The sequence below is a fragment of the Callospermophilus lateralis genome, chromosome 1, assembly GCF_048772815.1.
Source record: "Callospermophilus lateralis isolate mCalLat2 chromosome 1, mCalLat2.hap1, whole genome shotgun sequence".
Lineage (NCBI taxonomy): Eukaryota > Metazoa > Chordata > Mammalia > Rodentia > Sciuridae > Callospermophilus > Callospermophilus lateralis.
Window position 1 is genome coordinate 78,912,693 of NC_135305.1, and position 15,095 is coordinate 78,927,787.

A 15,095-nucleotide genomic window follows, 5' to 3' on the forward strand; every position below is an offset into this window, starting at 1 on the left:
TTTTAAATTTTTTATTTTGAGACAAAGTCTTGCTAAGTTGGTGAGGCTGGCCTTGAACTTGTGATCCTCCTTCCTCAACATAATGAGTTTCTAGCATTACAGGTGTGCACCTCCATGCCTGGCTTTTTTTTTTTTTTTAATTTGTCTTAAATTTGGTAGATTTCATTTAAATTCCAGTGTTTAGCCTCCACTGAAAAGTCAGAGATATTTCCACACTGGCTATGTCATCCCGTTATCACAGTTGGTTGCTGGTGCTTCAGGTGCTCCTTTCAATGGATCAGTTGCAGCCCAGATTACTGTCGTCCTTACAGTCTGCTGCTGCTCCTGATCTGCTTTACTCATCATCTGCCTGACCCAATGGATGGTTTCCTGTCACAGAAATCTGCATTACTTTAGAAGCAAATGTGCTTCTTCTTACTTGTTTCCTTACAGTAATTATTAACATTGTCACTTAGGTTAGCCCCATGCAAGGGATCATTGGATCTCCTGACATGGTAATACACATAAGTTTCAGCGATGGAGATTTTCTTAATGCCTTGACTAATTTCTCTGCTAACCCAACTTCTTGTTAGTGCATGGTTACACCGTAAGTCCACCACTCCTCTATTCTATGGTTTGATGTCTCTATGGGTGAATATTGTTATCCATAAGATCCTGGGTGGAGAAGAATCAAAGTCTGAGGAATCAAGCCTGGAGAAGAGGTATCAGTATTGAGCAAAAGAATCCATAAAAGCGTATAAAGAATAGAGAAGAAGCAGGTGGGAAATGGGTGTTATTAGACAATATCATTGATCAATTGGCTAATTGATAATTAATTGGCTTACTGATATGAAATTGATTAGCAGTACAGTTGTCTCTCAGTGTCCACAGCAGACTAGTTCCAAGACTCACATGACTACCCAAATCCTTGGATGCTCAATTTAATTGTATATGATGGTCTAGCATTTGTATATAACCAATGCATGTCATCTGGTATACTTTAAATCACCTGTAAATTACTTCTTATACCTACTACAATGCAAATGCTATGTGAATGGTAAAAACCAATAATACTATATTGTTTGGGAAATGATGAAAAGAACAAGTCTGTTCATTTTCAGTACAGATACAATTTTTAAAAAATGTTTCCAATCTGTGGTGTTTTGAATCCATGAATGTGGAGGGCTGGACAGGGCTGACTGTATTTGTTTATAGAACCTTCAAAATAGGACCAGTTCATACTAAATCCTGTGGCTTTTTGTTTGTCCTGATACCATTAAGTATAAGATAATAGAAGTGTGTTTGGATCTGCTCCAGAAACATTTGTAGGAGGTAGAAAGGAATTCAGAGTTTAAGAGCTAAACCGGATCTTGAGGTTCTCTAATTCATCTCTCTCATTTGCAGATAAGGAAATAGATCATCTGAGACAACTTGCCCAAGTCTCTTGACTCCTGTGCTTTTTCCTTCATATTCTCTGCCACCAGTCCAATACTGTAGATGTTAAGAGCTAGGATGTTAAGAGCTAAGATGTTAATCTAGGATGTTAAGAGCTAGTCAGGGATATTATTTTAGGAGATCTTACTCAACAGTGGGTGTATGAGCAAACTGAATTGGCTCTGATGATCTTGTCTACATGCAGGCCAGCCGGCTAGCACAGGAATGAATACAGGGGTGGCTTGTCCAGTGATGTTACTTTGAGTTTAAGTAATTAGGTAACAGGAAGCTGCAGAAGGGAAAGCAATCGAGTTCTCTCTATTCTCAGTTTACTAAAACATCAAAGAATCATATACATAATGGTCAATGGAGTATACCATACACTATTCCAGAATGTACACTGTTTTGAAATTTACACTGTGAAGGGATCACTGGTGGTTCTCCTCCCTGTTCTAGTGAAATGTTGGCAGCCTTCATGTGGAGATTAATTTCCAGCCAGAGTAGGCAATAAGAGCATAGACTGGGAATCAGTGGCTGGAATTTGAAGTATTCTGATCAGTGTGGTTTTAGACACTGATCTTTTGGGCACTGGGAATTGAACCCAGGGGTGCTTTATCACTGAGCCCCAGCTCTTTGGTTATATTTTATTTTGAGACAGTCTTGCTAAATTGCTGGGGCTGGCCTAAGCCTGCAGTCCTACCATCAAAGCCTCCCAAGCTGCCGAGAGTACAGGTGTGCACCACCACAGCTGGCGAGTGATTGTCTTATTGCTTTAAAAATGAGTGCCATACAGTCTGTCTTGAATGTAAAACTGTTGCATTAATGGGTTAGGGGATCATATGTCTACATTTAGGGGGGAAAAGGACCTCCATATGCAGCATGGAACTCAATGGTTTTAAAACATTCCATTCTTCACTGAGATCTTGAAAAACCTTATCAGCAACCACAAAATTAAAGATACATAATTTAAACCTATAATCTATATGAGGTTAAAATGCACCAGAAAATAGTACACAAAAGAAACTCAGAAGGCAGGTCCTTGAAGGGAGGAATTCTGAATGTTCATGACAAATATAATGAGACCTAGATGGTGGTCCTCATAGGTGCTGGCTCAGAGCTCTATGGATCAGCTGGTCTTTTTCCTTTATTCTTTTTCTCTTTCAAAATTAGTTCATGTAACATATCTCAGATTAAACATCTTTAAATGCCACTTAAGCCCCAAGAAGAAAAGTTTGCTAACCCAGGAGAATTTTTAGTGGCATAACCATCTAATCAGCTCTTTAGTCATTTTTGCAAGTGACCATATACTTCAGGTAAAGTGATGATATTTTAAAAACCCACATTTTGGCAGCTTTCCCTGCTGGCTTGTATATTTCCTTATATGAAATAATTGTGCAGAATATTTGCTGGCAGAAATACCTGTGCAAATTCAGATTACACAGTTGTCATATAGGGGAAGTTTAGCAAAAATTTAGTCATTGCTAGAATGTATAAATCCAGAAATAGTTTATGTCTCCTACATATTATTCTACCTTATAAAATTTATGTCATTGAAGCCCAAGTGTCTGAATTTCCAGAATTCATGCTTTGTGTCTCAGCATTGTCGACCCAATTCTAGATGTTATCATTTAAAAACTATGAATTGAAAAAGATGGTAACAGTGAACTAATAAACATAGTCCTTTCCTTGAATCCTAGGCAATAGCTTATCTTTCACCTGAGGACCTCTTGAAAGGAGAAATCGAAGACTCCTTGGAAAAGGTGCAAGTTGCCATTAACGTCTTAAAGAGTTTCAAGCATTCTTTTTTCAACCATAGAAAACAATTGACAAGCTATTTCATGGGAAATAAAGATGTGAGAACTTGGGATTTCCCATCTCATTTGGTGTTTTGCAGATTTGACAAGTTCCTTGACCGTTTAATGAAAATAGAGGTATTTATTTGTTGACTTTGTTTATTCATATTGTGGGGGAGGTCAAAAAGCCAATAGCTTTCCACAGGATTCATGGACCAGCTTCTTCTATGTGATGGGAGGAGGGCTCTCTTCTTAGTCTCATGAGGAGCTCACAATGTCAGTGCTATAAGAAGAATGAATTTAAAAGATTTAATTTGGCTTTTATTCATTTTTCATTCTGTTATTATACCAATAAGTCTTTTTATCTGTTAGTCTTTTTAAAATTCTAATTAGTTATATATGATAGTAGAATGCATTTTGACATATTGTACACAAATGGAGCACAACTTCTCATTCCTCTGGTTGTGCATGGTGCAGAGTCACTCTAGTAGTGTAATCACACATGTATATAGGGTAGTAATGTCTGCCTCTTTCTACTGTCCTTCCCATCCCTACAACTCCACCCCTTCTCTCACTCCCCTCTACACAAACCAAAGTTTCTTCATTCTTCCCTACCCACACTATCCCACTATGGATCAGCATTCACTTATCAGAGAAAACATTTGACTTTTGTTTTTTTGGGGATTGGCTTATTTCACTTGGCATGATATTCTCTAGTTCCATCAATTTACCTGCAAATGCCATAATTTCATTCTTCTCTATGGCTGAGTAATATTCCATTGTGTCTAGGTACCACATTTTCTTTATCCATTCATCTGTTGAGGGGCATCTAGGTTGGTTCCATAGTTTAGCTGTTGTGAATTGAGCTGCTCTTATGGTTTAATAAGCTCCTGAATGCTACAAATCAGGAAGTTGTAAAAGAATCCTTTTTCCCTGATATGTTCAAGAAGAAATATATTAAGCTTGCATACCTAAAAACTCATTTGATAATTTAAAATAATTACACTGTCTTCAGTATATGGAACTTACTGGGTACGATATTTTTAAGTTTGGACTGAAAACATGGCCTTATTTTCAAAGCTCTAATAATTTGGGGCTTTTAGTTGATATAAAGTTCATTAAATTTCTTTCAAAATCAGAAGTCTACGTTTTTAAAAATTCTAATTTTTGCTTAGCCAGCCGGACCATCTTATAAAGTCACTTAAATTCCTAAGTAAGAGCAGCTTGCTCGTCCCTTTTATAACAGTCTCTGGAGCTCTCTTCCAAAAAAGGGACCTGCCTCACTATAAAGTGTAAGTGCCTGAAAATGTGAGTTTTGGATATCACCTGGGGATCCGGCTTACAATTAGGAGGGTATAAAATTATAGGAGTCACATGTCTAACCATGGTAAGTTAGGGGGGCCTTGTATTGTGAGATGCTTTTCAGCAAATATAAAAATGGGAATTTGATTTTAAAACTTAATAATCACATGGTTCAATTGAATCAGGAACAGTTTCTGTCATCTAAGTTCATGGACTCACTGATTCAGAATGTTTGAAAATGTTCTCAGTCTGAAACTTTTGTGTTTTTACAAAGGATGTATTTGTCACCATGTTGGAATTTGAAAAGCTGGAAAGACTGGAATTTGGCGGTACCAGGGGAACAATTTTAAATGAGCAAATCTGCAAGATGAGTGAAGAATTTATAGAACTCTGTAAAGTCTTTAAACACAGCTCTTATGACCCGTCTGATTGCTACAACATGGTAATATTGTACCTTTGCATTTTCCTAAGGTTCTATATTTTTAAAGCTGGAAAAGGAAGGAGGTTGCAGTGATAATAGGTACCATGTAGTCTGGCCCCTGTAGGACCAAAGAGGTTAAATGACTTCCCTGAAGTCTCTTAGTTACTTGGTGGTGGGTCACAGATCAGAACTGATCTGGAACTATTTCTGATATAACTAGACCTCATTCTGGATTTGTTTCCTATGCATATTGAAAAGGAAATTTTCTATTGTAACTCGTTTTAGTCTCATTTTTTTGATGTCCATGGAATTTGTATGTTTTATTGTAGTCTTTTTCCAAATCACTGAATATATTTTTGGTCTGTTTATCCAATTAGTTTCACCACTTTCATTGCATCTATTACTAACCTATATGTTGTCTCTTATAATGTTATTTAGAGCTATTTATAATTTTATATATTCAACCTCAGGAAATAGCAGAAACTCTCAGACTTAATCTGATTTAAATTGTGATTTAAGCTGCTTCTGTTCTCTGTCACCTGTGAGCATCCTGAAGCTCTAAGATAAAAATAACATCATTTTAGTGGTTTGTCAAAAACAGTGAAGCCTGAGTTTAAAAAAATTAATTTGTTTTTTAAAATACAAAATATGAATTTATTCACTATTGTGTTTGTATTTGGCTAAGTAATTGAATCTTTAAAATCTACAAATCAATGTTAGCTTTATAATGATGGCATTCAGGTAAGTGTAGTCAATGGTAAGAGGACACTGCCATGTTGGTACCCTAAAATTTGTGAATAAGTGGGAGAAGCCTACTGACATTCTGAGCCTGTCCTGATAGCCTGTGTGATGGCTGGCACTTGGAAGGCATTCAGTGAATGGGACACTTCCAGGAGCCAGTGACTCTGCCTGCCTGAGTGAACTGTTGGAGGAAGACTATGAAACTGGGCAGGAAATTTGAGTAGTAGGAGAGTTGTGCTTTCCTCATAATTATAGAAACTGGCAGGTTTCAGAATCCAGGGTGAGAGACCTTGGACAGGTTTCACTGATGTCACTACTTTGTCAATGCCCGGATCCTGATGTTCTTCCTTTGTCTGCCTGTGCAGTCACAAGCATGTGGGTGTAGACAGTGCATTTGTTTTAACTCACCTATCTGCTTGCTATTTGCATCTTGGAGGCCTATTTTACTTTGCACATAAGTAAAAGGACAAGGCCTTTGATGTCCAGGTCTGGGTTGGAGACCTCAACCTTCCCTTAAAGTTCCCCTTCATCTCCTATCTGATTACCTTGCTCTAAGATATAGTCTAGAAGCTGCTTAATGTTCATCATTCCTTAAAATTAACACAAGAATTAACTAAAATTTTACTTAACTGGTACACTTACGTTGAAGAAGACCTTTTTTTGGGGGAAAGTGTCTCAATTATCACTACTGCCTAAAAATATTGCATCTATTATATATATTTGCATAATCAGCTGTTCATTAGGTGTGTTTTATTTGAGTTCATTATACATTGATTTTTATTGTGAAATTAGTAATTTTTATATGCATACATGTGGTACACATATGAAAGCAAGCACCCCTGCCCTTGTACTCCCAGTGCACACACCCTCATGCATCCTCCTCAGACCCCGTTGACTTTACACTCATGCTTACATAGCAGGATAGGTCATGATTGGCGGGCCATCTGCACTTTGGTACAGAAATGGTTTAAATGTATTCCAGTAAATTAAAGAAATGATCACTAATTTTCTTTCTGAAATGCTGTTTAGTTTTCTCTTCGCCAATCTCAAGCCTGTTAATCAGGCTTTCAGTCTTAATTGGTGTGACAAAAGGTCTGCCGCTGATGGTCCATGTGCAGAATGTGGGGATTTTCTCAGTGTTAAATTTTGTATATGAGGTGTCTCCCTGAGCTCCTGTGTTATGCAGGAGAGTTTGGAGGTAACATGATTGCATCGTGAGCTGTAACCTAACCAGTCATTCCTAGTTTGAATGAATTGGGTAGTAACTAAAGGCAGATGGGGTCTGGCTGTAGGAGGTGGTCACTGGCATATGCCCTAGAGGAGGTTTATCTTCTCGGTAGAACAACACCCTCCTCCCTACAACACTTCCTGGCCACCATGAATGGAGCAGTGCTTCTCCATCACACCCTTCTGCCATGATGTTCTGCCCCATCTTGGGCCCAGAGCAATGGAGTTGACCCACCATAGATTAAACCTCTGAAAATTGTGAGCCCCAAATAAATCCCTCCCTGGTCTAAATTGGTCTTGTTGAGTATTTTGGTCACTGACAATAAAACTAGCTAACACATTTAGGCATTTAGATAAAAATACTTTTTGGCTTCTCAATTATTAATACCAAATGGAAAGGTTATTTTAGGTATTTTCTTTGGCTTTTCCCACTTGAGATCTAGACAATTGTGAGACTGGATTTCTTTGTTGAATATGTTTAACAGCTACTTTGATATCATTAGACCCAGTAGCTGTTCTTTGCTGGCATTCTGCATTGTCACTTAAAAAAAAATTTTCTCGAATTACTAAGCAAGGATGGTGCTTGCTTCTTGAGGGGGAACCTCGTGATTCCATTTAATCTCTTACACAGAGCCAATTAATATTTACTGAGTTCTGGGCATTGTGCCAGAATCTTCACATACTTCCTGCTAAATTCTCACTATAACCCTGAGAGTGGTTTCCCAGGCAAATGAAGGTTGAGTAAATTACCTGACATTGAAGTTTCCAGGTGATGGAACAGAGATTCAAATCCAGAGCTCTCATCTTCAAGCCCTGTGTTCTTTTCTCCTGGCTTCAGTATTTATTTTCCTCCTTACATCCTCACTGAAACCAAGGGAATAGGTTCATTTTAAAGACCTGTGTCCTGGGATGGAGTGGTCCACGTTTCAGTGTCCATTTTCCTGCTAAAAGTTTTCTAGGAGGGTTGTTCTGGTACCTAGCCTGCCATTGTATCGGGATCGAAGACACATTTTTAAAGGATTTGTGTAGTTTATCTGTACCAGGTTATATTCTGAATCCTAGAACTAATCCATTTTCCGATTCTTGTCTACTGAACTATTAATTCTTTTAATATTGCTGTATATAGTGTTTTCTGATTTATACAAATTTCTTTTAATCATCTATAAGATTTTGATATATTTTTTTCAATGTGAAATTTAATGTTTAAAAACATTACTTTTGATTATTTTGGGGGGCATAGCACTTGACTAGCCTGTGTGAGGCACTGGGTTTGATTCTCAGCACCACATTAAAAAACAAACAAAAACAAAGGCATCCTGTTCATTTACAACTACAAAAAAAAAAAAACCCAAAAAATACTTTTGTAAAGGTAATATTTACAAATATGTTACTGGCACCATTCTTACCTCTCAGTTTTTCCCCTTAGTTTTCCATTATTCCTTCCCAAAGGCATCTCTATTATGAATTTCTCACAAAATGTTCCAGCGAGATTTGATGGATATAATAATGTATATGTAGGTTTTGTTTGTTTTGTTTTCTGGTTTTGCACAAATAGCTCCTTTACATATCATTTATACCTTTCAACATTTTAACATTTAATATATTTTGACAGTTATTCCCACCTCCCCACCCCCACTCCAGTACTGGGTATTGAACTTAGGGGGGATTTACCAGTGAGCAACATTCACAGCCCTTTTTATTTTTTATTTTGAGACAAGGTATCACTCAGTAGCCCGGATAGCCTCAAAGTTTTGATCATTCTCCCTTAGCCATCCAAGTCAATGGGATTACAGGTGTGCACCACCACACCCAGGTTAGCAGACATTCTGTATCACAACTATAGCATTGCTGCTTTTTAAAACGATCGCACATGATCTTGTTGATTCCATGGACTATAGTTTGTTATTTTAAAATGTTATTACAGTAGTTGATGTAATTATTTTAAAATTTAGTTAGAAACTTCTGCTTCTGGTAGAAGTGTACTTTTTCCTCCTCTTCCCACTAAATACAACCAAAATACTGGTCTTTATATTAAAAAAAAAAAAAAAAAAAAAGACCAGTATTTTTACTTTGAAAAGTGAAAAGGCAGCAAACTGGTTAAGGACTTTAGCACTCAAGAAACAACATGGTGATGAGTTTGCTGGGTTTTCTTGTTGCCCAGATTTGGAACTGAATACACTGGCAACCTACAAGTACTAGTGGGCACAAATCAAGAAAAATCCAGTAAGACTATTTTTTTTTTTTTAATTTTCTAACTGAAGGACTAAGAAGGGAGCCACCTACTAAAACAGAAAACTTAGACTGCAATTTCTCCAGTCTTGCCAAAACCACAGAAGAAACTGCCCCACTACTACCCCTGCCAGGAAAGGATATGTGGAGAGCCTTGAGATATAGCAATCAGTATTAAAGTGCTCCCGCCCCTGCTGAGAGGTATTAGAGACAGGCAAGGAGGAGCCATGATTTTCATCTTTCCTGGCCAGGAATGAGCACTACTCTGTGGTGTCCAAGGAGTCCACATGGGAATTCTGAATCTTCTTTCTCCCCCAGTAGCATCCTCATTCCACTGGGCTTATGTCAGAGGAAGCCTGATAGAGAGTCAGAACTTTTACTGTGGCAAAATAGTAACAATACTCTGTGCACCATGGTGTTAGTAGAGATTACATAGGAGCTAGATCTCTCACCCCAGCCTAGCTAAGCAAGGGGTCTCCTTACCCTTGGGCCTAAATAGATGCTGAATGGAGAACATCAACTTCTCTCTCTACCTGACAGTAATGAGCCTAAAATAGCATTAGAAAGTCAGCACAAGCAGGGTCTAAGGGGCAGGGTTGTGGCTCAGGGTTAGTGTGGTTGCTGTGTATATGTGAAGCACTGGGTTTAATCTCTGGCACCACGTAAAAAATAAACAAAAGTATTGTGTTCATCTACAACTAAAATTTTTTGAAAAAAATCTTTAAAAAAAAGTCTAAGATCCAGTTTCCTAGCAATTTGAAAATGTCCAGACGTCAATTGAATATTGCTTTTTATATAGTAAACCAAGATCTCAATTGAATGACAGACAACCAGTTGATGCCAGCACCAAGATAATGGAGATGTAGAGATTATTTGACAAAGATTTTTAGATTGCCCATGCTAAATGTGCTTTAGTAAAGAATTATGAACATGTTTGAAACATGAAAAAAATCACCTCGGGAAGTATGAGTTTTTGAAAAACAAGAACAAAATTATTTTGCCTAATCAGGGTCCCTTGAGATTTGATGAAAGTTTTATGATTTTTGTAATTTCTACAAAGTACATCATTGAGATTTTGATAGGGGTTATATTGATTCATATTAGCTTTTTTTGTTGAAAGCTACCTGAGAAAAACAACTTAGGAGGAAAGGTTCATTTTGGCTCATGGTTTCAGAGGTTTTCTGTCCATGCTTACTAGGCTTTCTGGATTCTGGGCCTGTAGTGAGGCAGAACATCATGGCAGGGAGAGTGTGGTGGTGAAAATCTGCTCATCTCATGATGGTCAGGAAGCAGAAGAGGCCAGGGAAAAGATATAGTTCCCAAGGGAAATCTCTACTTTCCAGGACCCACTCCCTTCAACTAGCTTCCACCACTGATAGTTCCCACCACCTCCCAATACACCATTCAACCATCAGTGGGTTAACTCCTCAATGAAATCAGAGCCTCATGATCCAATTACTACCCAAAGCCCCACCTCTGAACACAACTACATTGGGGACCAAGCCTTTAACACACGAGCCTTTGGGTGATATTTCATATCTAAACTATAGGTAACTCAATAGATTGCTTTGGATAATATCTTAATGATATTCTTCTGGTCTGTAAATGGATGTCTTTCTACTACTTATACCTTCTATAACTTCTTGTAGCAATTATTTTGCAGTTTTTGGTGTTCAAATCTTTTGTCTCATTGGTTAAATTCATTCCCAACTACTGTATTCTTTTTAAAGCTATTGTAAATGTAATTATATTCTCTTTTCGCTAGGGATTGAACCAGGGCCTTATACATGCTAGGCAAACATTCTATCACTCAACTTCATCCCCAGTACTATTTTAAAAGTTTTATTTTGAAGCATGGTCTTGCAAAATTGATGAGGATGGCCTTGAGCTTGTGATGCTCCTGCCTTTGCCTTTCCTGGAGCTGGGATTGCAGATGGTGCACCCTTGGAATTGCCCAGTTTGGAATTGTTAATATCCTTTTTGGATTGTTCATTGTTAGTATATGTGTTTTAGTTGGTTTTCCCACTAAAAGTCGGTTTTTCCATTACCAAAAGACCTGACAAGAACAATTTTAAGGAGGAAAAATTTATTTGGGGCTCACAGCTTCAGAGGTCTCAGTCATAGATAGCTGACTCCATTCCTTGGGTCCCAAAGTGTGGCAGATCATCGTGGCAAAAGGGTGTAATGGAGAAAAGTGTCTCAAGACTTCACACCAGGAAGCAGAGAGTTTCCTTAAACAAGGACAAAATATATACCCCAAAGGCACACCTTTGAACCCACCTCTTGTAAACACATTGCATGTGGGAATGCAAATGTCTTTATGAGGTGATTTCTCTCCTTTGTGTATATAGTCCCCAAGGGAAATCTCCACTTTCCAGGACTCCCTTCAACTAGCTTCCACCACTAACAGTTCCCACCACCTCCCAATAGACCATTCACCTATGAAGTCATCAGTGGGCTAACCCCTCAATGAAATCAGTCTTCAGAAGGAAGATTACTGGGTTACATAGTGGTTCTACTCTTTATTTCCTTAGGAACTTCCGTATTGTTTTTCATAATGGTGGTACCAATCAATAGTCCCACCAATGTAAAAAGAATTGTACATGTCCAATGGGTATTTATTCTAGGAATTTAGGGTCATTTCATTCTTTAATTTGATTTGAAATCAATATTTATAGCTTTCAGCATAATTTCTATATTAATAGGCCAAAAAAAGAAAATTCCTTTCATCATGTTAATACAGAAAACAAATTTGAACAAATTCAACAACCATTCATGACCAAAAAAAAAAAAAAACCAAAAAAACAAAAAAACCAAAATAAACCCTTAGTAAAACAGAACTTCCACAACTTGATTTAAAAAAAAATTTGCAAAAACCTAAAGGACTTTTCTAACAGTGGAAACTTAATCCCAAGTCCTGAACACAAAGCATATAAGCTGCCTACTTATCATCCCTCTGAGATATTTAATAGACATCTCAAAATTAACAAGCTAAATTCTTGCTTTACCCATCCCCAAACCTAATTTATTTGTGTGTTTTACGGGAATTGAACCCAGGGTAGGGGAGCCTTACTCCTGATCACTTTTGCTAATGTTTTGAGGACTATATTGAAAAGGAGTGGTGAGTGAACAGACTTGTCTTGTTTCTGATTTTAGAATAAATGCTTCTAGTTTTTCTCTAGTTAGTATGATTTTAGCTTTGGGTTTGTCATAAATGGCTTTATAATGTTGAGGTAAATTCGTTCGATCCCTAGTTTTCTTAGCATTTTTAATATGAACCAGTGCTGGACTTTATCAAAGGCATGTTCTGAACCTATTGAGATGATCATGTGATTTTTGTTCTTAATTCTATTGAAGTGGTGAATTATATTTATTGATTTGTGTATGTTCAACCAACCTTGCATCCTTATATTGATTATATTGGTTATATTGATTCGTATTAGCTTTCTGTTGAAAGCTTGGTCCATGGCCTTGTATTTGCCATCTTCTGGCCTCAGCTTTCCGAGTTGTGGGATAACAGGTGTCTGCCACTGGCTCCAAATCCACTCTTGTCTGGCTTCTTCACAAATCTTGGAGTCATCCTAAACCCCACTCATTTCCTCACAAAAGTGCCAAGTTCTTTAACATATACCCTGAAACCATATTCATAATTCACTGGCTTTTGCACTTGGCTGTCCAGGATACATTGGTCTCTTCTCCACACCACAGCTTGAAAGCCTTTTACATGCTAAGTTAAATCATGGCTTTCCTCTAATTAAAACCCTTCAATAGCTTCCCATGATGCTAATAAAGTCAACTTTGTAGTTTTCAAAATATGGAAACATTTTTATAATGATTCCTAAATAATACTAGGTCATCATTTATTCTCTAGTAAACATATATTGAGAAACAGCTATGAGCTGGGAACCTCATGAAATATTGGTACCATAATTGAAAAAATAAATCTGGCTATTAGGCTTATAGATTTAAAATCCAGGGGAGACTACAGGTAGGTAATTATTACAAAGTGTGTTTGGTGCTAGAGTATGAAAAATGTAGGGCTGTGAGAACATTTGCAAGGGGTTCTTTTCCAGATATGAAAATAAATCAAGACCTGTAACATAAATAGAAATGAATCAAGTGAGGAGTTGGTGAGAGGTGGGGGCTGGGAGAAGAGATATGATAGGTGTTGCCAGATCCTAGAATATATAAAATTTAGAGAAGTGGCAGAATACTTAGGAACAGTGATTAAGGTTCAGACTACACAGGGTTATGCTCACTTTTGGATTTTATCTTAGGAAATTCAGAATTCTGAATCGAGATTACAAATTAAAGGATTATGAATAGGAGTGACATAAGATTTCTATTTTAGAAAGACTATTAAGGTTGCGGTTTGGTGGATGAATCAGACAAGACTGTTGGCAAAGAGTAGTTAAGAGAGTAGCTAACATTCTTCTAACTGTTCAGATGAATAGTGGGGGTCATCAGGTCAGGGTCATGCCTGGGGAAATGGAAAACAAGGACCAAGTCAAGATGACAGAAGAGAAGATGGGCAGCATTTGCCAGAGAGAGAGAGAGAGAGAGAGAGAGAGAGAGAGAGAGTGTGTGTGTGTGTGTGTGTGTGTGTGTGTGTGTGTGTGTGTCAGTCTAAGGAGTTACCCAAGTTTCTACTAGGGTGTGTAAAAAATCAGAATAGCTTTATAGATAAGACAATGAGTTCACTTTGTGCAAGATAAGCTTGAAATCCCAGCAGGACTTCCTAAGAGAGGGTGGGGGGGTCCTGTCTGCAGTTCTAAATTTGGTTTCAGGAATGCACAAGTAAGGGGGAGAGATGTGGGATGGAGCTTAACATTTTTTTTCCTTCTGAAGTTGTTGCTGATCTCTAAGTGTTGGATAATGTTTGAGGATTATAAATTGTATGCCTTGTGTTAATATACCAAGAAGCTGGACGTGTCAGGCTTGTTAGAACTTGTTGGGAAGTTGTGTTTACTTTTAAGTCAGTGATCCTTGAATGGAGAGACTGCTTGGCTAGAATTCAGGAGAAATAGAGACTTCCTGTTGGTGCTAAATATAACTGGTGTCCAACACACAGTGTTCTAGAACTCTGCCATTGTGCACTGTTTTCCAGTGTGTGTGGAATTCAGCGTCACATGCTATCTTGGTCTGTTCAGGTTATTACAACAAAACAATGTAAATCCAGTGTCTCATAAACATGAGAAATTCAATTTTCATGGCTCTGGAGGTTGGCAAGTTCAAGATCAAGGTCACAGAAGATTTGGTGTATGGCAAAGGCTACCTCAGGTTCTTAGAGCCTTTTTGCTGTGCCCTCAACTAGTGGGTGGGTCCAGGGGTCTCTGCAAGGCATCTGAATGCAGGTAATAGTCCCCTTCATTTAGAAGTGCTCTGCCCTCCTTTCCTAATTTCCTCCCAGAGGCCCTACTTCCTAATATGTTAGGATTTCAACATAGGAATTTGGAGGTAGGAGTTCATAGACAATCACAAGTGTATTCCTCCATAGAAACAGCATCATAGTTGAGAGTCAGGCTCAGGACCCAGACCACCTGGCTTTAATTCTGGTTCTGTTGTTTACTATAAAGCGGCAACTCCTTTTTTTTTTTTTTTTTTTTTTTTAATTTTGTTGTTGACGGACTTTTATTTTATTTATTTACATGTGGTGCTAAGAATTGAACCCAGTGCCTTGAACATGCTAGGCAAGTGCTCTACCCCTCAGCCACAACTCCAACCCTGTGATTCTTCCTTTTTACACACCCTAGTACAAACCTGGGTCACTCCTTCTACTCCTGTCTCTGACAAGTGCTATCCATCTTACCTCCTGTCTCTTGAGCAGGTTCCTGTTTTCCATCTCCTTGGACATGACCTTGGTCTGGTTCTTTTGCAAATTATTTAACTTCTCTGAATTTGTCACTTTTAAAATGGAAAAAAAAAATTGCCTTTGACATAATGTTGTGAGAATCAAGTTAATGATAAGA

General features: G+C 37.9%; 1 protein-coding gene across 1 annotated transcript in view; it reads left to right on the forward strand.

Moving 5' to 3' along the window:
• Positions 1–15,095, forward strand: part of Dnah11 (dynein axonemal heavy chain 11) — a 302,098-nt gene that overhangs the window by 18,166 nt on the left and 268,837 nt on the right. The window contains exons 7-8 of the mRNA XM_076853784.2: positions 3,111–3,344; positions 4,783–4,950. Coding sequence (XP_076709899.2) covers positions 3,111–3,344; positions 4,783–4,950 — 402 coding nt within the window. The remainder of the gene's footprint in view (positions 1–3,110; positions 3,345–4,782; positions 4,951–15,095) is intronic.